The following is a 25,385-nucleotide window of genomic DNA, read 5'->3' as shown; positions in this document are numbered from 1 at the left end:
TAGGCTTCAGCAGTATGTGAACCGAGAACTACCAGAAGTACAAGCTGGGTTTCGAAGAGCCAGAGGAACTAGAGATCAAATTGCCAACTTTCGCTGGATCATGGAGAAAGCAAGAGAATAGCAGAAAAACGTCTATTTCTGCTTCATTGACTACGCTAAAGCCTTTGATTGTGTGGATCACAACAAACTGTGGCAAATTCTTAAAGAGATGGGAGTACCAGACTACCTTACCTGTCTCCTGAGAAACCTGTACGAGGGTCAAGAAGCCACAGTAAGAACTGGACATGGAACAACCGATTGGTTCAAAATTGGGAAAGGTGTACGACAAGGCTGCATATTGTCGCCCTGCTTATTTAACTTATATGCAGAATACATCATGAGAAAGGCCGGGTTGGATGAATCACAGGTTGGAATTCAGATAGCCGGGAGAATTATCAACAACCTCAGATACGCAGACGATACCACCCTAATGGCAGAAAGTGAAGAGGATCTCAAGAGCCTCTTGTGGAGGGTGAAAGTGGAGAGTGCAAAGCTGGTTTGAAACTCAGCATTAAAAAAACTAAGATCATGGCATCTGGCCCCATCACTTCCTGGCATATAGAAGGGGAAGAAATGGAGGCAGTGGCAGATTTTATTTTCTTGGGCTCCAAGATCACCGCAGACGGTGACTGTAGCCATGAAATCAAAAGATGCTTGCTCCTTGGGAGGAAAGCTATGGCAAACCTAGACAGCATAGTAAGAAGCAGAGACATCACCTTGCCAACAAAGGCCTGCATAATCAAAGCTATGGTTTTCCCAGTAGTAACATATGGCTGTGAGAGCTGGACTATAAGGAAGGCTGAGCGCCGAAGAATTGATGCTTTCGAACTGTGGTGCTGGAGGAGACTCTTACGAGTCCCCTGGACCGCAAGGTGGTCAAATCAGTCACTCCTAAAGGAAATCAACCTTGAGTGCTCATTGGAAGGACAGATACTGAAGCTCAAATATTTTGGCCACCTAATGCGGAGAGGAAAGTCACTGGAAAAGATCCTGATGCTGGAAAAGATTGAAGGCAAAAGGAGAAGGGGACGGCAGAGGATGAGATGGCTAGATAGCATCACCGATGCAATGAATATGAACTTGAGCACACTCCGGGAGAGAGCGGAGGGCAGGAAGGCCTGGTGTACTATGGTCCATGGGGTCACGAAGAGTCGGACACGACTGAACAACAACAACAAAGATGATATTAGCTATGAGGTAATTTCTACACAAAAAAGTATAAATATGTGCTCATTTTAGAATGTGAGAGCTTCTTAGAAGCTGACCAGGCTTATGTACCTGTCAGTTGAATAGCCTATTCAGTACTGAATGGGGAATTTGGTATTTCAAATGAGATGTCTCCTTTTTAAACTATGAGGATTTAAGAATCTTTAGCAAAGCTAAAGCTAAATCATGATCAGAGGGTACAATCAGCAAAGGAAGATTCCCCTAGCCACACACAAGGTGAGACAAAGCCTGCCCCACTGTCTGTCTTTGCACACTCAGCATCCTGATCCGGATCTCTAGAACTGTCCACTCTTCCACCCCGGAACAGACGTCCATGCTACACTAAATGCTTGGGCTGCTGTTGCTGACCAAGCCCTCCTATGCAGGCAGCTGTATTCCCGAAGAACGAGATATGCTGCTTTGCTGCTTCCATCTTAACCTATAACTTCAAATATGCTGTCATAAAAAAGATTACTCTGCTGTGGCTGAGGGTCAAAAGAGTCAATTGGGCCTTGAGAGAAGAGGCACCTGATAGGAATCTGCATTATCTAAGCATACCCAGCTTTTACTTCTCCCTCCATGCCGCACATGAACTTTCTTAAGGCCTGACAATACTGCCCTCTCAAAGTGGTTTAACAATCATGGCTTCTCCCCTTCCCCACCGTCCACTCTCCCTCACTGCCACTGATGCATGGAACTGCCTCCCAGAATGCCTGCATGAGGCTGTCCCTCTTATGTCCTTCAAGTCCCTCCTCAAGAGACACCTTTTTCTGTGAAACCTTTTGCACAGCCCCAATTCCCAAGCCCACAGGCTTCCCCATTGCTGCGATTTGTAGCCCAACACATCTGGGGGGCACCAGATTTGGGGAGCTGCCCTACCATTGTTGTTGTTTATTCATTCAGTCGCTTCCAACTCTTCGTGACTTCATGGACCAGCCCACGCCAGAGGTTCCTGTCAGCCGTTGCCACCCCCAGCTCCCCCAAGGTTGAGTCCGTCACCTCCAGAATATCATCCATCCACCTTGCCCTTGGTCGGCCCCTCTTCCTTTTGCCTTCCACTTTCCCTAGCATCAGCATCTTCTCCAGGGTATCCTGTCTTCTCATTATGTGGCTAAAGTACTTCAGTTTTGCCTTTAATATCATTCCCTCAAGTGAACAGTCTGGCTTTATTTCCTGGAGTATGGACTGGTTTGATCTTCTGGCAGTCCAAGGCACTCTCAGAATTTTCCTCCAACACCACAGTTCAAAAGCATCTATCTTCCTTTGCTCAGCCTTCCGTATGGTGCAGCTCTTGCAGCCATAGGTTACTACAGGGAATACCACTGCTTTAACTATGCAGACCTTTGTTGTCAGTGTGATGTCTCTGCTCTCAACTATTTTATCAAGATTTGTCATTGCTGTCCTCCCAAGAAGTGAACGTCTTCCGATTTCCTGGCTGCAGTCAGCGTCTGCAGTAATCTTTGCACCTAGAAAAACAAAGTCTCCCACTGCCTCCACATTTTCTCCCTCTATTTGCCAGTTATCAATCAAGCTGGTTGCCATAATCTTGGTTTTTTTGAGGTTTAACTGCAACCCAGTTTTTGCACTTTCTTCTTTCACCTTCATCATAAGGTATCTAAGCCAAATTTTGTGTAACTGGAAGAATGCCTATTTCATCCCATGTATGCTTCCATTTCTTTCCCCCACTCTTTTTTTTAAAAATCTGTGTTGAATTATAGCTTGTTAAACCCCTCGGGCGAATGGGCAGGTCCTCTTGCACTCTGTAAGGCATCCTCATAAAACTTCATCCCCCAGTGATTCCTGGGAAAAATCTGGCAGTTAACCCAGCTGTTCAGACTGGTTTTAACATCAGTGTTGTGTTGTGGATGTGCCTTCAAAATGCTTAGAAATCCAGTGGACGTTGACTGGGGTCTCCAACGTGGAACTTATGGGCACCAACGTGCCCACAGGCACCTTATGGTGCCTGCCGGCTCCCTGCCCCTCCTGATTTTTATTTTATTTCTTAAGATTGTTTTTAAATTACACTTTAAAAAACAAAGTGGGAGGCTGGCATGCTGCAAACCAGAGAGCTGCCCTCCAGCACCATCTTTATTTGGGTTCCAAAGAGCAGTTTTGTGTTTTGGAATGCAGACCCTTGTACTTAGGTTCTCGGGCAAGTTACTTTTCCTTTAGTCTCCTCAGTTTGCCTTCTGGGAAATGAGTTTTTTGTAGATGACCATGCCCACCATGGCAGCCATTTTATGAATGAGCAAGCCTCCTACCCATAGCAGCCATTTTGGGGAAGTACCCACAACACCCTCTCAAAATTCCAAATGTGCCCACTGACACAAAACGATTGGGGTCCCCTGCCATAGAAACACACACACACACACACACAAGCTGAATATACTCCATTTACATGAGAGCAGCACTTGTACAAGACATTGGTTAGAACACTCACATCCTTTTATTTCTTGATACTTCTATTCTCGTTACTGTTTCGTTATTAATAAAATAGTATGTATTTTTATTATTTTTTTAAAAACACACAAATTGGAGTCAAATATCAAGCTCACATTCTGGGTTTGTTTCCAGCTGCTGCTTCATTTCTGGTTGAAATTCCACCACTAAAAGTGTAATCATAGAAGTACATTGACTGTGCATTGAATTTTTACTGTCACTGATATTCCCCTTTTCTACTTCCCTCTCAAGTGTTCTCTCACTCACTTCCTACTCCAACCCTGATTGTCACTTCTGTCACAGATGGAGAGGAAGGAAAGTAAAAGTCCATTCATTATTTGCATATGTTAATTAATTGAAATGTAGGCAAACTGCATTCATGCTTGAGCTTAAAACAGCAGAAGGCTGAGGATAACCGTACTAATTAGGGTCCACATATAGGAACATAAAGACAGGGAAATTTAGATTATAATGGTGAACTCAGTAAAGAAAATACCATATCGGATCACCATCTGGTGGTATTCTTTGCTGGTAAACTGTAACAGACTCATATGGTGAGTGAGAAGAAGGCACACTGTGTAACTCACCTCTCTTTTGGGGCACCCAAAATATGTGGAACAGGGTAAAAATTGCCTATTATTTGCCATCCCCCTCTGGCTATTGGCTGCACTGCAGTGATGTCATGAAATATTCATTGACATTCTAAGCGCTTGAGGGAAATGGTTAGCAATGCAATGTTAAGAAAGAGCAGATTAAAGTTATAGATGGCCCTCGGTTAGGTAAACAGCAGCCTAGCCAAAGGTTGATGATGGAATTATAGTGAGGCAGAAGCAATATTCTGTCCAAATATATAACGAAGGGCAGGCAGTAAGTTTCATTCCAATAGTGTATTTTGCTAAAGAATCATTCTTGTTTTTATCTCATTTGTCCTCACAACAACCCTGTAAAGTAGGTGAAGCTGAGAGTGGTGTTGTCCAGGGCCATGCTATAAGCATGGTTAAGGAGAGACATGCTTCAGGAGTACCCCAATGCAGACCCAACGCTCTCATCCCCGCACTGCTCTCTCGCTTGAGTTTGATTAAAGTTTGACAGACTTGCTAATTTTCCTCAAGCCAATTTGGGCTTGTAACTCTTCGGGAGAAGGCCAAATCCTGTGCAAGACAATTTCATTGTTCTACATCTGTTTAGGATTTGACAACTGGATTCTTTGAAACAGGAAAATGTGAAGCTAGATAGTTCCATTTTGTCTATGGGGTTACTGTTATATTGGAGCTGATGCGAGAGTCTAGACCAACCTTCACACCCATCCCAGCACCCTCCAGATCGTTGGACTACAACTCCCATCAGTCCCCAGCCAACAAGGCCAGTGGAATTGTGGGAGATGCAGTTGAACACATCTGGAGGGCACTATGTTGGGGAAGGCTGGTGTAGACATTAGCAGCAAGTCTTATTGGGCTTAATAGCATTAGGCTGAGTTGCCATCGGGTTCACGAAATGTTCACAAACATTCTGACTTCAGAAGGAAAACTGTCAGCCAGAGAATGCTGAGAGATGATTCAAGTTATAGATGGGTGTTGAGTGTTTCACATTTAGTTAATAAAAAGATATTTCGAAGGAAGGCAACAAAATTGTGCTTTGGTTAAGAGCTTGGAGGAAATGGTTTTCCAATCACACTAGGTTAGCGTCAGGCTGATTTCATGAAATACACATTTGGTGGATGTAGCATCAGAGCAGCAATTGGCTTGTGATGGTATGGGCCACAGCTCAACGGTAGAGCAAAAACTTTGCATGCCAAAGTTCCCAGGAGTGGACAACATTGGACTAGATGGACTAATGGCATAATGTAACTTCATACATCTGTTGTGGACGTCTGAAGAGCAACTGTACTCCCCAACACAGAAAAACAGCCACCAACTTCTTCCACGTTTACAGAATTTACAAACTGTAAAATCTGTCAGGGCTGGGAAGATATGTTGCATATTCAGAAGAAATAGGGGGAGAAACAATGTAGGCATGTATTAGCAACAGGCCTAGAAGTTATGAATTAGCACATACTGTTCAGTCAGACTTGAGCTACTTAACAGGAAGGCTGGTTCTGAGATTCTGCTAAGGAACGGATACCTGATTTGGAGACCTATTGATGGTAGAGCTTCCATTGCTGTTGGTATCACAGCTAACTATCAGCTGGTTCTCCATTCATGCCCCCAAGGTGTGAAAGGTCTAGTGGGCATTCTAGATGACAAGTTGGGATTTGAGGACGCGCACTAAGCTAGCCTGAGGCGTCCCTTTCCACAAAAGTTTTCCAGCATCCTCTCCCCACAAGCTTTTTTTTTCCCAAAGTAGTCTTTCACCAGAAAGAAAAGGCAGTCTGTGAGAGGTCAAAAAATGACTCAGTAACAAGGAAGACACATAGACGAGCAAAGTAGTCTCAAAAGAGAACCAAGACACACATGACAGAACAAGATGGCAGATCCCTTCTGCTCTGTTTCCCTACAACCAAGGAATGATAGTGGCACAGAAGAAAGGAAGGAAAGCAGATGTATCAAGAAAACTGACTCACATAAAGAAAATAGGTACGACTCATGTTGCCTAAGAAGCAAGATGGCCGCCTTGTGACCATAGAAACAAGGCAGCTGCCTCTTGATGGCCAGAGGGGTTTAGCTGGTGAGAAGTGGGGAAGGGAAATTCTGTAAACAAGGTCCCTGCTATCTCCTCCCTCTCCCCACAGGAGATACAGAGGACGTGTCTTTGGTTCTTTTCTTTTCAGGTCCCTCACATCTTCTTCACCCGGTCCTCCAAAGCCTCCAGTTCCTTCATGACTTCCTTGGGCAGGTCCTCAGGCACTTGTTCCGTTAGGTACTGCCTCACTTCTCGGACTTCTTGTTGCCAGAACTCCTTGGGCAGTGAGAAAAGCTCCTGATAGTCCACCTTGCTTAGGCCTGTCAGATCTAAGGCGCCATCTTTCGGGATGTACCCAATGGGCGTCTCCTTGGCGCTCGCTTCCCCGTCAACGCGGCGGAAGATCCAGTCAAGGACCCGAGAGTTCTCCCCAAAGCCTGGCCACAAGAAGTTCCCGGCAGCATCCTTCCGGAACCAGTTGACATGGAAGATTTTGGGAAGACGAACGCCCTTGCGCCCTTCCATGCTCAACCAATGCTCCAGGTAGCGGCCAAAGTTGTAACCGAAGAAAGGGCGCATGGCAAAGGGGTCGTGCATGATGACCTTACCTGTAACGATTGGGGGATGGGTGAGGAAGGGAGGAGAAAAGAGAGATGTGCAAAGCTGTAAATATGTGTACATAAGTCTCAGACTATATAGAGCTGGGGTCTCCAACATGGTCCTGTGACCCCAATGTGCCCCACAGACACCTCTCTTAGCGCCTCCCAGCCACCCTGCCCCTCCTAACTTTTGTTTCTTAATTTTTAAAAAAATATTTTTAACTGATTGGCTGGTATGCTACAAAGTCAAGTGCTGCCCTCCAGTACAATCTTTATTTGGGTTCAAAACAGTGGTTGTGTGGTTTAGAACTCAGACCCCAGCTTCGCCTTGTACTGATTCTTGTGCAAGTTACTTTTCTTTTAGTCTCACCAGTTGGTCTTCTAGGAAATGAGTGTTTTCTGACCTACCGTACCAACCTTGGCAACCATTTTGTGAATGGGCCAGCCTCACCCCTGTGGCAGCCATTTTGTGAGAGTGCCCACGACACCCTCTCAAAATTCCAAATGCGCCCACCAACCCAAAAGGTTTGTGGACCATCAAATTCCTATTGCCAAGACCTAAAGATATTCTCGACAGCCTTATCGCAGCCGCTCTTCCATGGGCTTCAGCCTTCGGAGATAAAATTAAGTCCCAGCCAAACACAGTGAACTGGGATAACCCAGGGAGTCCTCACCTTTGTGTTCGGCTGCTGCAGTGGACTCGGATCTCATGGCACTGCCCACAAAGACTCCATGGTGCCAGTTGAAGGCCTCGTACACCAAGGGGACGCCTGTGGGGGAGAGAATTTTCACAACGGGGTCACTCTGTGGATGTACTTAGGCCCAGGGAATCTGGGGGGAGAATCGCATGGCAGAGGGCTTACCGGCGGGTCTCCTGCCCCCAAAGATGATGGCATCAATAGGGACACCCTCAGGGGATTCCCAATCCGGGTCCATGATGGGGCACTGGCGGGCTGGGGCGCAAAAGCGGGAGTTGGGATGAGCAGCTGCCGCCGCATCACCTTGGGAGGGAGAGATGGAAGAGTTCAGGTTACCAGGTTCTGAATCAGGGAACTCAGGAGTGCCTAGAAACAACAGTTGCTGGGGCTCAAGCACTGTGTGGAAGAGAGATCCTCTGCCATAGAAGTCCCTTGTGCAAATTGCCACTCTGTCGAAGCTCACGGTGGGTATTCGGGGACAAGAGAAAAGGCATTATGGACATGACCAGAGGCACCCTCTTCTTTGTTGCAACTGCTTATCTGCTCAGAGCTGAGCCTTGGTTTGGGAACCGAGATCTGAGGCTAAATCCTGGTAAGCCCAGCCTAGAATCTATGCCATGCTGCTCCGTAACGCCTCTTCCGTGGCAGCTCTCCAACTTCTGAATGTTCTCGCCAGTAATGCTGGCCTCGCGCGTAGCCAACAAACTGTGGGTGCTGCGCTAAGGCGTGTTAATCCACCCAGACCGTTCGCATATAATCCGATGCTGCAGCTGTCACTGAGTTAAGGTTTTATCTATGTGCCTGCTTTACCGTTTTTGCTGCTTGACTATTGCTTATCTTGTCTGTATTTTATTTTAATTTTTTCACATATGGCTTTAGTGTTGTGTTGCAGTTCTGTTATTTGGACATAACATTTTTATTTCTGGAATTATAAGGAGATATGTATCAGGGATGCAGAACCTCAGGTCTGTGAGCCAATCTGGCCCTTCTGGGTTCCTCAGATGGCCCTTTCCCCTGGCCTCACCCCCTTTCCCCTGACCGATCATTGGGTGGTTTCCCGGCTTTTGTGCAGTTTTTTCCTCTGTTCTAAAAGGTTGAAACGTCTCTCCTAAAGCTTAGTGACTGGCAAGAAGAGCTTAAAGCTAAAATATGCTGGTATTTCTGGTATTCTTGGCCCCAGCCCCTTTGCCTTTGGCTCTGCCTACCACTGGAATGCGGCCCCCAAGAGCTTCTTCATAACTGAATTCAGCTCTTGGACTGAAAAAGGTTCTGCATCCCTGAGAGAGAGAGAGAGAGAGAGAAGCTGCCAGGAGCAAGATGTGAAAAGTGTGTGTGGGGGGGGAGAGACATAGAAACAATGAAAGCCTGGTAAAATGATGCAATCTGCTCCCATTACCACAGGACCCATCATTCTTGCTCATCATTCTTAACACTGTTGCCTGAAGCATTATCTTGCCATGTTAAATACGTGGCATCCTTGTTCACCCAAGAGCATCCATAAATGTTGTTGCTCCTAATGTGCTGCAGTACTTTCTGACTAGGCACTCTTGTCTGCCCCAGCCTCCTCCAACCTGAGGCCCTCCAGGAAGTTTTAGTTTTAGACGACAACTCTCAGCATTCCTGACTGCTGGCCATGGTGGCTGGGGCTTGATGGGAGTTGAAGTCTAAAACTGCTGATGTCAGGGCTTGAACCTGGGGCCCTTTGTATGTAAACTGTGCGCTCTGTCCCTGAGCTACAGCACTTCCCCCAAAATAAACGTGGGGAACATGTGGCCCTCCAGACGTTGTTGGATTGCAACTCCCATCAGCCCTAGCCAGCGGAAAGGGATGATGGGAGATATAGTTCAACAATATCCGGAAGACTACGTGTTCCCCACACCTGCCCCAAAAGGTAATATGGAGCACATTATGCTTTATATTATTTATTTGCTATATTTTTATCCTGCTTTTCAGACAACTATTGCCTCCCAAAGCGGCTCACATCAACTTAAGAGAGGGAGAGAGAGAGACAGAGAGGTCCTGCCATCAGTCTTGCAAACTAAGAAGATGAGACACACAGTGGAAGTAGAGGGAAAAGGAAGGGGAGGGAGGTCAATTTTTCAAGGCCAGAATGAAGTGGTGAGGCATTATGCGGCCATTTCAGTGGGCTCTGGGCCAGACTGCTTTTCCCTTGCTGGGGTTCTTTCCTTGAATAGTGATTGGTGGCTTGGATTCCCATCTCCTGGCTTCCAACCCTAAGCCCTAAGCAGAGAGCCCTTGGAGTTGACTTTGCTAAGTGAACTTCTTCTCTGTGACTACCCAGAGCCCTTTGCAACAGGTGCCACAAACGCTTACCTGGTTTCCAGGGCTTGCCTTGCCAAGTGCTAATGGTCACTCCAGCCGGGATCAACTGGTCGATGCCCTCCCAGTAGACTCCTCCTTCGCTGGTCTCGGCGACGTTGGTGAAGATGGTGTTCCGCTGGATGGTGTGCATGGCGTTGGGGTTGGTTTTGGTGGACGTACCCGGGGCCACCCCAAAGAAGCCGTTCTCGGGGTTGATGGCACGCAGGCAGCCTGCAGACAACAGGAGAAGAGAAGATGATGAGCTGCATTAATTTCTGTTCCTTTTTGTGCGAGTCTCATCCTGATCTGACCTGCGTTTCCTGGGTACCCCCTTCAATCAGCCCCATTCTCCTTTGCAGAAGCAAGGAAGCCATCTTAAAGCTGGAGATGTCGTACAATATGATCTCCCAGGAAACTCTGCGGACAAGAGCCAATGACAGACGACCTATTCCATTAGCCTTCTCCAACCTGGCGCCCTCCAGATGTGTTGGACGACAACTCCCAACATGCCCCAGGCTGGCTGAGGCATGCTGGGAGTTGTCATCCAACACATCCAGAGGGCACCAGGTTGGCGAAGGCTGTCTTATATATTTGAAAACTGTCAGCATCTTAGTGCTGTCCCCCAGGTCTTCCATCTTCCTTCCCACCTGAACATCCCCAGACAGGCAAAGATCCAGCAGGCGAAGCTTTTCCAGGCATGGAAACTGAGATTCAGCCAGCGGCACTGAATCAGTTTGGGCACCTGCTGAGGCTCACTTCCTCAGGAGGCCAGAAAACATTTCGTTCTTACATTTTTACCTCACCCACCCTCCAGGGAGCTCTGGGAAGTGTTGCTGGAGATCTGGCCTCAGTGACACATGTCTCAGTTGCATCCTGTCTGCACTACTGTAATGCGCTCTCTGTGGGGCTGCCTTTGAAAACTGTTTGGAAACTTCAGCTGGTCCAGAATGCTGCGGCCAGACTGCTGACTGGGGTCAGTTATAGGGAGCATGTGTCTCCCATTTTACAACAGCTTCACCAGCTACCAGTCCATTTCCGGGCACAGTTCAAAGGGCTTGTTATCACTAGAAAGCCCTACATGGCTTTGGAACGGACTATTTGAAGGACTGCATTCTCCCATATGAGCCTGTCGGGGTTTTAAGATCCTCAGGAGAGGCCTGTCTCTCTCTCAACCAAGCACAGTGCCTGATCTAGGTTTTGGAGGGCCCCTGGGCAAGGCCCCCTCAACAGGCCCCCTCCCTTGGTGGGTCCACTTTCTCACCGCCATTGCCACCAGCGGCTACTCCTCCTCTTCATCACTGCTACCACTTGCGTGCTCCACAGGCAGAGACCCAGGGGGAGAATAGGCCATGGCATCTCCTGCTTCTCCTTCTCACTGCCACTGTTGTCCGGGCTGGGACGAGACGCGGGTGAACTTGCAGGGTGCAATGGGGCAGAGGAGGAGCAACGCCAGGGGGCTCTTGCCAGGGGGCCCCGGCTGGGGTGTGGGCCCTCGGCAGGTGCCCGACCAGGCCTACCCTTGATGCCGGTCCTGCTCACAGTTATCAGAGGCACATCTGGCTGCTCCCAGGCTTTGGGATTCCCGGCCAAGGAAGGCTAGGCCAACTCCATTTCTATTGTCCTTCTGCTGGCAGGCAAAGGCAATTTTATACAGACAGGCTTTCAGCATCTTAAACTGATGTGCTGCTGAAGCAGGTTTTAATCCGGGGGTTCTGCTTTTTTTCCTTCTTACTGATGTGTGTTTATTTGATGTTTTTTGTTGGGATGCATTCTCATTTATTATTATTGACTTTAAATATTTATATACCACAATTAATTATCAAATCATTATTTGATGAGTTTTAATGTTTTAATTATAATTTTGTTATTTCATTTGCATTTTATCGTTAACTGCCTCACGTGCCTATTTTAGTTGAAAGACAGGATTTAAATTTAATAATGACCATGACATGAATACATAATCTTGCCCTCCCCTAAAGTTTATCCATACAACAAACCTGTGAGTTAGATTAGGGAGAGAGAAAGAAAAAGAATGACTTGCCCAAGGTCATTTACAGCTGAGCAGAGATTTGAACTCTGGTCTTCCGGTCTGAATCCAGCATGCTAACCACTAAACTGAACTGCCTCTTGCTAAAACATGACAACCCTAGCTCCAGAGCGGGGAGCATAATATATTTACTTGTATGTATTTATTTCACAAAATTCTATATTGCTTTTCATTTTTTAAAAAAAACCAAAGTAGTTTACAAAATAAAATCATGACAAAATACAATAAAAACCAATAATTAAAACACTGGTAAAAACAACAACACTTCATTCAATTAACCAGGGTAGCTGGCAATGCTAGAAGTCAGGGAAATGTTCTGCTTCTCTTTAGACTTTCTTGGGCCCTCCCGCTCCAACACCCAGCTCACCTTCACTGTCAAACTTCATCCAGGCAATGTCGTCTCCAACGCACTCTACCCTCCAGCCCGACAGCGTGGGATTCATCATGGCCAGGTTGGTCTTCCCACAAGCGCTGGGAAAGGCGGCAGCCACATACTTTTTTTTCCCCTCAGGGTTCGTGAGTCCTAGGATCTGGAAGACAGCATAAGTGGCACATGAAGGCCACAGGAGATCCACTGGAATGGCCAAAGGAATGTTGCACGCAGGTGTCTGCAACATGGCTGCCCACGTTTAACCGTGGCATCTGGCTTCCTCAAAGTACCCACAGTGCTTTGCAACAGACACTTGCTCAAAACACCATGCAGCAGCTTTTCTCAACCTGGAGCCCTCTTGATGTGGTGGACTACAACTCCCATAATCCCCAGCCAAACCATTCCTACAACCCCTTCAGAGCAAGAAACGCTCCACAATGCTTTGCAGGAGAACCTCAGCCTGTCATGCTACACAATCGTTTGCCTGTGAAAAGGTTGCCAAAGGCAGGTGCACAGAGAAATTTTCATCATTCCAAACAATATTCGTTTGTCTTTCTAAAAAAGAAATGATTAAGACTGCAATGTTTAGTCAATCAGATTGATTCATCTATTACAATGGTGGGGAATCTTAGGTCTGAGGGCCAAATCTGGCCCTCCAGTGTTCCCCAGATGGAGGCTCCTTTCTCATGGCCCCACCCCCTTTCCCCAACCACCATTCGTTGGGTGGTTTCCCAGCTTTTGTGCCATTTCTGGCAGTAAGAGCTTAAAACTAAAATATGCTGGCATTTTTGTTTAGTTTGGCACCACCACCTTGCATTCAGCCCTGCCCACCACTGGAATGTGGACCCCGAGAGCTGCTCTGAAATGTCATTCAGCCCTCAGGCTGAAAAAGATTCCCCACCCCTGATCTGTTAGAAACCTTTGGATTGATTAAAAAGGTGCCTCCAATTAACCAAGCAGCACATCTTTAAATGCCTACTTATGAAAGCCGCTGATGGCAGGCGCCGTATGAAAAGATGGCGCGCCCTGCAATGCACGCACACATCGTCAAAAAACAAAGAAACTGTGCTTTCCCCCAAAAAACTATTGTTGTATTCATAAGCACATTCCTGCAGATTTAATTAAATTTGATATTAAAATTCATGCAGTTAGGCAGCTAAGATTGCTTCAATTGAGTAACGACCCAGGAAATTACTTTCATTTGATTCTCTGCTTATACATTAAAAAGAAGGATGTTAAGTAATTGTTTTAAGGTTGTCTTGTCCAGGGGAATTGGGCTTAGATCTAGACTAGGTGTGCAATCCTATGCATGGGGCTGGATGCGCCTGATCTTGTCTGATCCTGGAAGCGAAGCAGGGTCAGCCCTGGTTAGTACTTGGAGGGGCACTGCCTGGGAATCAGGCTTCCTGCATTGAGCAAGGGGTTGGACTTGATGGTCTTGTAGGCCCTTCCACCCCTACGATTCTATGTTTAGACAGAAAAAAGTCCTAAAACTCCCAGCATGCCCCAGCCTGGCTGGGGCATGCTGAGAGTTGTAGGACCCTTTCTGTCTAAGCGTGCAATCCTACGCATGTATAGCCATACTTGTGTAGATCCACTGAAATCAATGGGACCTAAGTTAGTCATGACTAACTTAGGTCCCACTGATTTCAGTGGGTCTGCTCCAACTATGACTAAGTCTGGATTCAACCTTTTGTTGTTGTTTTTACAAATTAATACGGAAATAAATGACAAATGTTAAAAGACAACCAAAAAGCAAAACTGGTTTGCGTCTGGGTTGGCAGTGGATGGAATACTTCAAAATTTCAAAGGAGTTTCTTGTTTTAAGAAACAAATGTTTATTTTAGAAAGTGCATGAGTAATAGGAAAGTTGCCACAAAAACAATGTTCAAGTCATAAAGCTTTGTTTTATTTAATGGGAAATGTTTATATCATTTCCACATTTTTGGGGCACAGTTTTTCCCCACCATACCTTTAACAGAATGCAGAAATTCAACAATGTTGCATCCCTAGCACAGAGATGCAGCAATCGATAGATCTCCACCTGTTGAATTTCAGCCTCTCCTCTCACACAGTTGTTAAATATACATTGGTGTGGGGGGAGGTAGCAACCCTGGCCTTTCAATGATGCCTAAAATTACCACAGACCATCACAGTGGGTAGTATCCAATGTTAGTCCTACTTTGAGTAGACCCATTTAAATTAATGGGTCTTGTTAGTCATGACTAACTTAGTTCCATTCATTTCAGTGGGTGTACTGTAAGTAGGAGTAACATTGGATACTACCCAGTATATGCTATCTACAGTGTTTTGACACATTTTTTTTTAGAAAATAAAATAATGTATTTGCTGTAATACTGTGGTATCTTGTTTTTGAGGTGACCCTAAACAACTCCAAAATGGCTAGACTTGAAGAACTGGATTGTGGGCCATCTTCCCATAATGCAATTCTCACTCGATGGACAGATTTAAATAGCCCTTCTGTCCCAAATTACCCACAATGCTTTGGAACTAATTTCCTCCCTTATTCAGCCTTCTGTTGCACGAAAATTGACACAGCCTCACACAGATCCCACAGTGCTTTGTGCTAGAGCCTGAGGACACAGAGTCCCCTCACTTTCCCCCCACATGGGCCAATGCCCTCCGGTTCCTGATGGAGGATCTCACCTGCTCACCTTTCCCTCCTCCCTCCTTTTGTGCGTCAGACTCATCCTCGCCCATCTGGGATTTCAGCAGGCCTCTGTCACTCATTAACCAATTAATATTTGCTCGTTAAATATCCCTCTGAGACAATGTAAACAGCCATTGTGCTTTGGCCTTGTGCCTGGTGCTCGAACCCCAACCCACCCCCCCGCTCACCCACCCCTTCCCCCATCTCAGTCCTGGCTCCCAACCTATTGCCACCCTTCTGCCCTGTGCTAAACACTTCAAGTTCCCAGAATCCCTTGCTGCAAGCCACTAGACTGGCCTTACCCAACCTGGTGCCTTCCAGATGTTTTAGACCCCAAACCCCATCAGCCCCAGCCAGCATGACCAATGGTCAGGAATGCTGGGAGTTGTAGTCCAAAACAACTGACGGGCACCAGGTTGGGGAAGGTGGTGCTAAACTCTGTGGACCCCCAGAGCAGAAGGCAGAACCCACAAGGAGGGCATGGCTGGGGCTGTGCTCCTCTCCAGGGCCTGTGTTCAGCGCCAGGGCTCAGTCCACAGTAGTAAAGAGTACCTCTGAGTACCTCCATGGGCAGGAGGGAGATCCATGTGTGTGGGGATCCCAGCAGGAGGGAGAGTGGCACACAGGGGGATCTCTGCTGTGATCTCCAGTCTCCAATTGGAGGTAACAGTGGATATTCTTCTGGGGGGGGATTCCTCCACCCCTTGGAGGAACCCCAGGAGGATCAGCAAGCTGGATTGGGGAGATCTCAGGCCAGGATCTGCACCCCTGATCTACGGCCAGTCCATTTCCTTGGGTGATCCCAAGTTCTAGCATTATGGGAAAGGGAGAGAAACCTCTCTCTCTATCCTCTCTCTCTCCCCCTGACAGACACACACATTATGCATAATTTTATAAAACTGAATCATGCTCTCCCTTTGTTTCAAAACTAAAAATGCCTCACAAGGCAGGCGCTTCAGCTGCCGCACCTTGGAGAACCCCTTTAGAGTTCTGACTGGTTCTGACTGAAACCCGGAGCAGACTCACTGCCCCACTGACATCGGAGCCACCAGCCTACACTGCTCTGAGCATTGGCAGTGAGCACCTTCCTCACACCTTGGGTGAGAGGACGAAAGGCTCCTACATCCAAAGCTGCGGTTAGACACTAGCCACTGACACAGTCCCTGACCCCCAGGATCCCCTCACCCTACCCACAAGACTCCTCACACCCCGCCCCTCTCACCAGCATATGCTCAGCCAGCCAGCCTTCGTCTTTGGCAATGCATGAGGCGATACGCAGGGCGAAGCACTTTTTGCCCAGGAGGGAGTTGCCCCCGTAGCCGCTGCCAAAGGAGACAATCTCTCGGCGTTGCGGGACATGCGCAATTAAGGTCTTCTCGGGGTTACAAGGCCAGTTGTTCACCAGCTCCTCTGGCGGGGGGAGCAGAGGAGGAGAAAAAGCAGAGGTCAGCGATTGCACATCACTGGAGAAACTCGACAAATACTTCCGAACAACGGGACTTTAATCTGATGGGCGTTCCGGCAGCCCTGCTTTAGGAAATTAACTAGTGGCACTGAATCGTTCGTTATCTTTACTCGAACTAAATGTGTACCCAGTGGAAGCCATTTCCGCGCCATCTCTCTGCTATTCGTTATGCACAAGGCAGTCTCTGGTAGAAGACTGTTTTGCTTAAGAGACATCCCGAGAATAACAGCGTATCAGGGCCCAGCCCACAGAGTACTCCGCCGGAGGGTTAATCCCGATCCCGTCACTAGCAGTCAGACAAAGGGGCAAAGGCTCGGTGAAAAAAATGAGCAGCATAAACTTTGTTCTTGAAAAATCTGTGATAACTGAGGATGTTGTTGCGCTTTGAAATTGTATTCCTGTGATGTGGGGATTAACAGATGGATAGCAAAAGTGGACTTTGAGAGCCCTAAGAGTTGTAAAGAGACTTATACTACAAGCCTGGAAGGATAAACATCTTCATGCCTCCCTCATTCAGTGGTCTGAGCATCTTCCTGCTCTTGCTACATTGGAATGTATATCCTACAGTCATGAATGTCGTTGCTTGTTTAGATATATGGACTGCTTATATTAAAGTATATATTTGAAATAGAAGTGTCAAATCTTTTTTTCTTTTCTTTTTATCAATGGTGTTGTGAATGATTATTGTGAATGGATATACTTTTATGTCATGTTCTTTCTCTCCCCTCACACTTTTCATTTTGGTTTTCCCCTTTTCTCCTTTTTGTTTTGGTTATATCTGCAAATAGAAAGGAAGGAAGGAAGGAAGGAAGGAAGGAAGGAAGGGAGAGCAGCAGCCCCAAAATGTGGCTCATCCCTGACGAATCGGGAAGACCTGAGCAGTACAGCCCCTCTTCCAAAACCCGCAAAGAGAAAACAGTCACCTTTCAGAGGCAGGGGGCGCCCCACGGAATGCAGGCACTTGACAAACTCCCCATCTCCCAGCGCACGGAGGGCGGTGGCGCCCATACGGGTCATGATGCGCATGCTGGCAACCACATAGGCCGAGTCAGTGAGCTGAACTCCGATCTTGGAGAGGGGCGAGCCGATGGGCCCCATGCTGTAAGGGATGACATACATGGTGCGGCCTGCAGGAGAAGATGGAACAGGTCAAGGGAGAGGCAGATGCTTGGGGATGGAAGGAAAGAGCATTGGAATGTGAAAGGATGGTTTCATGGATGGGTGGGCAGAGAAGAGGGATTAATTGTTGGAGAGAGATGGATGGATTGGTACTTGAAGGAATAAACAGATGGAATATAAATAGGGAGGAGTGGAAATAAAGAGGCCGATAAAAGCATGGCTAGAGAACAAGTCAACTAGGATCAATATATTTGCCCACTAATCTTGCCCCACCCTTCCAAACCGGGGACCTGTTTGGAACTTGCATTCGCTAGATTGGGGTGGGCAACTTTGGAGGGTTGAGGAGGTACCCCAAAGCCCTGCGGGGGCTGCACCCCTCCCCCCCCAAGTGGCTGTTGCCGCTAGAACTGGCTGCATCACCAGAATCCCAGCAGAACTGGGCTCCCTAATTCTGCCAAGAGCCCCGTTCCGCAGAGAAACGACAATTCTGCTGGGAAGCAAGGTATATGGGGGGGGGGGCGCTGTCAGGAGCTCCATTTTGCTGGGAAGCGGCACATGCCCCCACGCACCTTGCTTCCTAGCAGAATTGCTGGGATTTGGGAGGTGGCAGTGGCAACAGGGACTAGATGAAGGCTACATAAATGGCCATGGCAGCTCAACCCTGCCCTAGGTGGAAAAGCCCCCCTGTTATATCCTCTGCCTCCCACAGCTGTCTCCTCTTCACCTTTCATGCAACCCGGGAACCGGTCATCTACTGCCTCCTGGAATGTTTTGGGGTTCATCCAGTTGCCCAGTTGCCCTTTGACCCCTGCAGCAGGGATGGGCACCGTGTCTCTCTGGTTCTCGGTTACAATGACTGTGCGGCTCTCCACCCGGGCCACATCCTTAGGGTCAGTCTTGGCTAGCCAGCTATGGAAAGAGAGAAAGTAGTAAGTGCAGGATTCTGGCCGCCCCCTACCCATTTGACGGCGGCCACCACCAAGTGGAGGCGCTGTGGTACAACAGTGGCTGCAATACAAGTATTCCCCAGTAGGTGGCTCCAGAGAGCACTCACAAGATGTGGTGCAGGCCGGGTATGCGCGCTAGTAATGTGCTTTCTAGCACTCCCTTGAGGCAGCACCCCTATCCAGCCCTTGAAGGCGCTCACCAGTTTTCATATTTGGTAAGGGACTTGATGATTCCTTCCGACTCCAGGAAGTTCAAGATTTTGACATTCTCCTTCTCGGTCCCATCACAGATGTGGATGCTGTCTGGCTGGCAGAGCCGCGCCCCATGCTCCACAAATTCCTGTACACGCCCCGAAAGTTTGCTGAGGTCTCCATGTAGAACCCGTGGGGCATGGGCCCAGCGCACAGGGACTGCAGCCCAGCACTTGAGGGAGCAAGCTCCTAGGCTGAAATGGAGTAGAGAAAAAGAGCAATGCATAAGGAGCCTGCGATTTGTTTCGCCTGCGTCCTTCTGAGCATTCGTCAGAGTGTGTAGATTGTGCACAAGTAGGTACAGGCATGCCCAAAAGTGCAAGAGCTCATCCACAGTGTTCCAAAGCATGTGAGAACTTTGTGCAAACATGATTGGGCAACCTTGCAAAAATGTCTGCGCACACCTAACAAACTGTAAGGCTGCACATGGGAATATACAGGAGTGAATGTGCAAGCCAGTTTTGTTAGCACACCTAAGAAATTTTACAGACCAGTGCAAAAGAGAGCAAGCAAATGTCAGTGTGAGAGATTGCATGCGCCTTACTTATAATATGCATTGTATGCATACATCAGCCTTCCCCAATCTGGTGCCCTCCTGTCATGTTGGACTCCAACTCCTATCATTCCCAGACAGCATGGTCAAAGGGAAGGTTGGCTTACATAATAAATATACGTAAATATCTGTGGACACATAAACCTGTGACCTTGCTTCTCTGAGCATCCGCAGGAATATGAAACTTTCTATTAACATATAAAAAGGTAAGAGGTTCTTCAAAGAGACATGTGCAAGCGTGCAAAGTTGCATATCCCTCTGGGAGCATGCATTAAGGCCGCATAGTCCTGCCCAAGGATGCATACATATTTGTGATTATGAACACAGCACTGTGAATCCGTACAAAAGTGTAAACTCACACGCCCACCTGAGAGCAGGCAGATTATTTTCTCAAGCAGGAGAGCATAAACAGGAGTTTTTGACGCCTGCACACACACCAGGTAAATGCGAGCACATGTCTAAGCTTGGCTTCCATGTGTACTTATCTTGCCAACGATCGCCCCGAGGCAGCATCCCATCCACAGCAAGGTTAAACCAAGGGTACGCACCTTCTGAGAAAACTGGGGGTGTGGGATGATATGGATCTACCTCCAGAATTAGCAACACACACACACACACACACACACACACACACACCGGGTTTAATCTGTGCATGGATGAACCGAGTAGTCTTCTGGGAATATAGTGGAGGTATCCCAGAAGCCCTTGCAGACTTTCCCACAATGCACAGCACCCACGCATGGCAGGGTGAAACACTGAGACCCACACTTCTGATGCGCAAAGCAGCAGGTATCTCTGCTGCAGTGCTGTTCATGTGGGGGTGTCATGTGTACCCCCCGCTGGCAGAGAAACTGCCACTCAGCGTTCCATTAAAAAAACTTGCATGTACAAGTTATCAAAACTTGCCCCTGCTTTTAGTAGCATGCTGTGGCACTCCTTGTGCCAGAGGGCACATGCATAGGTGACTCAGCTCTTACATGTGCACCTCCAGAGTCAAGCAAGCATACAGATGTTCCCCAAAGCCCACTCGATGCCTTGCATGCATTTAGCATCGGTTTCATCATGTAGTCCACATTTTGCTGTGTGCATGCAAAATCCCTCCCCTTGTGAACACAAGTGTGCGAGAGCGGGGTCCAATGATAAAGGCCCCCCAACTCTTGATGGCATGCTGACCTCCGACTCCCATTTGCTGTCCTCCAGTCTCTTCAGTCATGAATTTTCTGCACCCAGCTAGCCTGGGCTGTTTTGTGGCTGCATATGCACAGAACTTCCTGACCCTTGCATGACAGATTTGGGGACTGGGTGAGGGTTCACAGATCCCCTCACCCCCTCAGATTGGCTGACCGCCCAGGAGGGAGTGGAGCAATGTTGGCCTGGCTCCAAACAGCAGAGTAAAGGGCAAAGGGGCAGACCGCATGGCGTGGACTTTCACCCAAGCCATGGTTTCCAACAGAGCGGGGAGGGAGGCCCTGGCCATGCCCTGGGGGCGTGGGTCGGGACAAGGGAACATGTTGTTACCAAATTTACACATAGATTCCCAGATCTCCCTCCCCGCACCCGCCACAGCTTCCATTTATCATCTCCCCATTGCTTTAGGGAGATTTCTTAATTAAAAAAGAAAAAAGGCACGCCACTTTGCTCAGCAAATTCACAAGGCCCTTGCCTTAAAAAAGGAACGTGGAGCTGTTCTCCAGGCTGGCTTGCACACTGCGGCAGGCCCCAGAGTGTCCTGAAACTTCAACTGAAGATGTTGGAAGAGCATAAATAATTCCATTTTGGACCGTTCAGCATCTCCACCTCCCCCACCAACCTAAACATGTGGCCTTGGGCAAGCCACTCTCCCAGCCTCGGTTTCCCATCTGTAAAATCAACCTGCTAACAGCCTTCCTCTCCGATCAGGGAGGATGGGCACATGGATCATTTCTGCAGCGCGCCGCCCGATCCTGTACGTGTCTGCTCAGATGTAACCCCACTGAGTTCAATGGTGTAGGATTCCAGCCTCAATTTGGAATGCACTTCACTTTTTTTATTTAAAAAAGACGCTAGTCCAGAGCAACCCTGTGATGTCGATCATTACCGCTCGCATTTCACAGGTGGGGGAAGTGAGGCTGAGAGAGAAAGAATGTGATTCAACTAAGGCCAAAAAATGACTCCAAGGCAAAGACACCACTGGAACCCAAGACTCTCTCCCCGTTAGATCCTGTTGGCTTTCACTTTTAAAAACACCTTGGGTGAGGGGCAATTCCTAATTAATATTCCACATCTGCCTCTTAAATGTGCACAGTTGCTTTACAGCCTTCATCACCCTCAGAGTCGCAATAATCCCTGGGACTTCAGACTCTGGCTTCCTCCATCGGCCAGAGAACCAAGAGCCACTGGGAAGCTGCACCCGCTGCCTCCACAGGAAGAACATCCCGGCAAGGGGGAGACCAACCGGGCCGCATCCATCGGCTAGAGGAGGAACAGCTGCAGGGAGCTTGTTTTGCCCTTCCCTGCCAGAAAGAACACCCATAAGGGCATTGAAACTAAGAACGGAGGCCTGAGTTTGCTTTTTTCCTCCTCCCTCCCAATCCCTCTTCCTTTTGTGTCTTTGAGATTGTAAGCCGGAGGGCAGGGGACGCTCTGATTATTTATTAATCTATCTTATTATTATTCTGTCTGTTATTATTCATCTGTCTGGGGCCCTTTTTTGGCTGAGAAGCAGGGTAAAAAAATGCTGTGAATGAATAAATAATCTGGTGAGGGAGGGCCATCATTTTTTTACAGAGGGATCACGCCTGCCCAGAAGCCACAGAGGGGGTGTCCGCTGCAGAATGAGATTTGGACAAACGCACCTAGAAATAAGGAACATTTTGATGGTTTCAGACAGGCTACAGGAATTGGAGCAAGAGGCAGGATTGCAACTTGGTGGTGATATCTTCCTGCTTTAGGGCCTAGATTAGCCATACATCCCGGTTATCTGGGCAGGAGCGATTGCAAAGGAAATGAAAGAGAATGAAAAACCAAGCGGACGTGAACAGGCTCACAAGACTGGCGTTTCCTCCTGCGGGTGAAAGGTTGTAGCTGAGGGAGGGGCACTAGTCCCTGGGGAGGAGAGTGGGTGACGTGGAGAAGGAGGAACAGGAGGAAGTGAAGGGCCCGGGAGATTCTGACAAACAAGGGTGGCATTCCTGAACCACACCGCCCCTTCCTCCTGGCCCAGACCCAAACCCAGCCCGGAGTAGCTTCACTTTGGTGTCGTCCCCCCCCTAGCAATTCCCAGCAGATGCACACAACCAGGCGTCCCCACCCTGTTTTGCCAGTGTGTGCGGTAAACGTCAAATAGGAATAGGAAAATGTACAAATACACAGCAGCGGGGGAGATGACAGGCAGGCAGGCAGACAAGAGAGAAGCTGAGCAAAGGACATGGGGATGAGCGGAGGGAGACAGGCGAGGCACGTCAGAGATCAGAAGCAAGAGTGTACCAAGGGTGTAGCGAGAGCACGATCAAACATGGCTAGGGAGGAACACATGCCCGCGGGGGGGAGAAGTTAGGAAGGGCCCGGCAAGCCTGCAGAACAGAACTGGATGTCTTGTTACTATCATCAGAATGTTCTTGGATGTCTTGTTAAGAACATCAAAATTGGAAGTCTTGTTAAGAACATCTGAACGTAAGAAATGTTCCCATTTTGCTGACAGCAAATCAAGGTCGGTGCATCTTGCTCCCATTTCACAGACAGCAAACCAATCAGAGCACGTTCCAGGGGCATCAATTCCATTTTGTAATCATCGCAACCCTTTCGGCCACATTTCCATGCAGATTATGAACCAGAAAGATACAAGGAGGTGTGGCTTGTAGTTGTTAGGTGTTTCTCTTTTTTTAAGGGGTAGGGGAGCCGCCGTCCCCTCCCCACCGCCAATACCTGGGGCCCTCATATAGCATCCTTCTCCTCCAACACCAATAATAGGGAGGAGGGATGCCAAAGGGTTGGTGTAGGGTTAGCGGGGGCGGGGGAGGGAGGATAGAGCAACTTGCCCAACCCGGCAGCCTCCTGATGCATCAGACCCCAACTCCCATTATCCCCGGCCGAGCGTCATGGGAGTTGTAGTCCGACGGCTGGGGAGGGCGCCAGGCTGGGCTGGGGAGGAGAGGGGAAAGCGGGAGGCGGAGGGATGGGCAGAAGGGAGGGATGGCACCGGGCGAGGGATGGGGGCGTCCAAACGGTGACCGCAGCAGGAGGAAGGAAGCGGCCGGCGGCGGCCGCGGAGCGGGTGGGCGGAGCGGGGCGGCGGGCCGGGAGAGATGCGGGGCCGAGGAGGGTCCCCAGGAGAGGAGGGAGGCGCCCGGGCGGGGGCCCGGCCGCCCAGGATCCGCTCACCCCAGGATCCGCGTGTACGGCGCCGGCATGCTGTCCCCCGCGCAGGCAGCCCCTCGCGGCTCCGGAGGATGGACCCAGGCGTCCGGGAGCCGGGTTAAGAAGGCCGGGGGAGGGGAGGCGCGGCGGGGAGGCGCGAGGAGCCCTTCCCGGGCTTGGCGCGGGGAGGCGGCCCGGACCCCGCCCCGCGCCGGCCCCATAGGCCACGGGGGACCGGCCCCCCGCCCGCCCTCGCTCCACGTTGCCGCCTGCGCGCACGGCGAGCGGGTGATGTAACCGCCGGGCCGTCCCGCCGGGGCCGGGCCGAGACTGGGCGAGCCGCGGCGGCGGGCGGCGCGGCCGGACTCAGGCGCCCGGCCCCAGCGGCCCTGGGGCGTGCGGAAGGAGCGCGTGCAGAGCGCCCCCGAGCGCGTGCAGAGCGCATCCCGTCCTCCTCGCCGCCGAGGAGCCCGAGAGCGTCCCCGCACGCTCCCCAAGCGGGGCCCCGCCAGATGCGTTGGACTACAACTCTCAGCATCCCGGGGGGATGCTGGGGGTTGTAGTCCAACACATCTGGCAGGGCCCCGCTTGGGGAAGACCGGATGACGGGGAAGGGCCGCATGCTTGTAAAGGGGGGAGGTCTTTGGCTGCCCCCTTGGTCTTGTAGCCCCGCCCGCTCCTTCGGCCACGCCCACTTAGCGGCATCCTCCGCGTCCCGTGGCCCCCCCTTCTTTCTGGAGCCCGAGCTGCAGGCGTGCGAGATGCCTGTGAGCATGCACAGAGCGGCTGCAGCCTGTCCCCACACACTTACAGTTACGGAGCAGGGGACCCTTTTGGGGCTTCTACATAGGTCGGAGCCCCGCAACCTTTCTTTAAAGGAAAGCCAGCGTGGTGTAGTGGCGAGAGTGTTGGGCCGGGAGTCGGGAGATCCGGATTCTAGTCCCCGCTCGGCCATGGAAGCTCGCTGGTGACCAGTCACAGACTGTCAGCCCAACCTACCTCGCAGGGTTGTTGTTGTGAGGATGAAATTGAGAGGAGGAGGATTATGTACGCCGCCTTGGGTCCCTTAAGGAGGAAAAAAGGCGGGATAAAAATGAAATAAATAAATAAATGTTAAGTGACACACCCACCTCCCTGGACAGCATTTTTGGGCCACAGTCCATAAGTCTGGGGGGAAACTTCGCTTGCGGGTTGACTGCCTTCTGCTCCTCTGTGCGTTTCTTGCGGGGTGTCTGCTAATGCTAGTGAACCCAGGACACCCCGCCCATCAGTTCTGGGTTCAATGGGATCCAGGGATTTGCGCATATCGGGCAGCACGTCTACTAAGAAGGAGCTGGCGAGCTCCGCCAGACACTGGCGACGCAGGCAGATGATATGGGCATGTCCAGCTATGCTGGCTGGGGGACACTGCGACCTATGGACTTTTTTCTGTCTAAACGCGGCTAGGAATGCGCCCTAAGTGTTGATCTTGAAAAATCTATGAAAATCACGGACAGTCCGTGCGCTTTTCAATTACATCGCTGTGATGTGGGGGTTAACTGAGGGACAGCGAAAGTGGATACTGTGAACCCTTACAGTTGCAAAGAGACTCACACTTCAGCTAGGAAGGATAAGCAACCAACCACCACTCGTCACTGAATGGGCTGGAGATCTTAACTCCCTTGCTATTTTTGAATGTTTCTCCTACAGCTGTCAATTTCATAG

At 49.4% G+C, this 25,385-nt stretch overlaps 1 protein-coding gene across 2 annotated transcripts; it reads right to left on the bottom strand.

The window, feature by feature from the left end:
• Positions 1 to 6,024: 6,024 nt before the first annotated feature.
• PCK2 (phosphoenolpyruvate carboxykinase 2, mitochondrial) lies at positions 6,025 to 24,135 on the bottom strand. Of its 2 annotated transcripts, XM_084806529.1 has the most exons (10): positions 23,706 to 24,135; positions 18,742 to 18,987; positions 18,319 to 18,503; positions 17,399 to 17,602; positions 16,233 to 16,420; positions 12,337 to 12,499; positions 9,935 to 10,153; positions 7,766 to 7,903; positions 7,577 to 7,672; positions 6,025 to 6,911 (listed from the first exon to the last, which is right to left on the bottom strand). In XM_084806529.1, exons 1-10 carry the CDS (start codon positions 23,900 to 23,902, stop codon positions 6,457 to 6,459), a joined length of 2,091 nt encoding a protein of 696 aa, XP_084662655.1. In that variant the 5' UTR covers positions 23,903 to 24,135; the 3' UTR covers positions 6,025 to 6,456. The 2 variants fall into 2 exon arrangements, with proteins under 2 accessions (XP_084662655.1, XP_084662654.1); XM_084806528.1 differs by lacking the exon at positions 23,706 to 24,135 and having other exon boundaries at positions 18,742 to 21,321.
• Between the last annotated feature and the right edge of the window lie 1,250 nt (positions 24,136 to 25,385).

This window comes from Heloderma suspectum, chromosome 6 (assembly GCF_057233095.1).
Source record: "Heloderma suspectum isolate Gila_16-S chromosome 6, 16-S_ref, whole genome shotgun sequence".
NCBI lineage: Eukaryota > Metazoa > Chordata > Lepidosauria > Squamata > Helodermatidae > Heloderma > Heloderma suspectum.
Note: the sequence above shows the minus strand (reverse complement) of the source record. Positions and strands in the feature narration are given on the sequence as shown.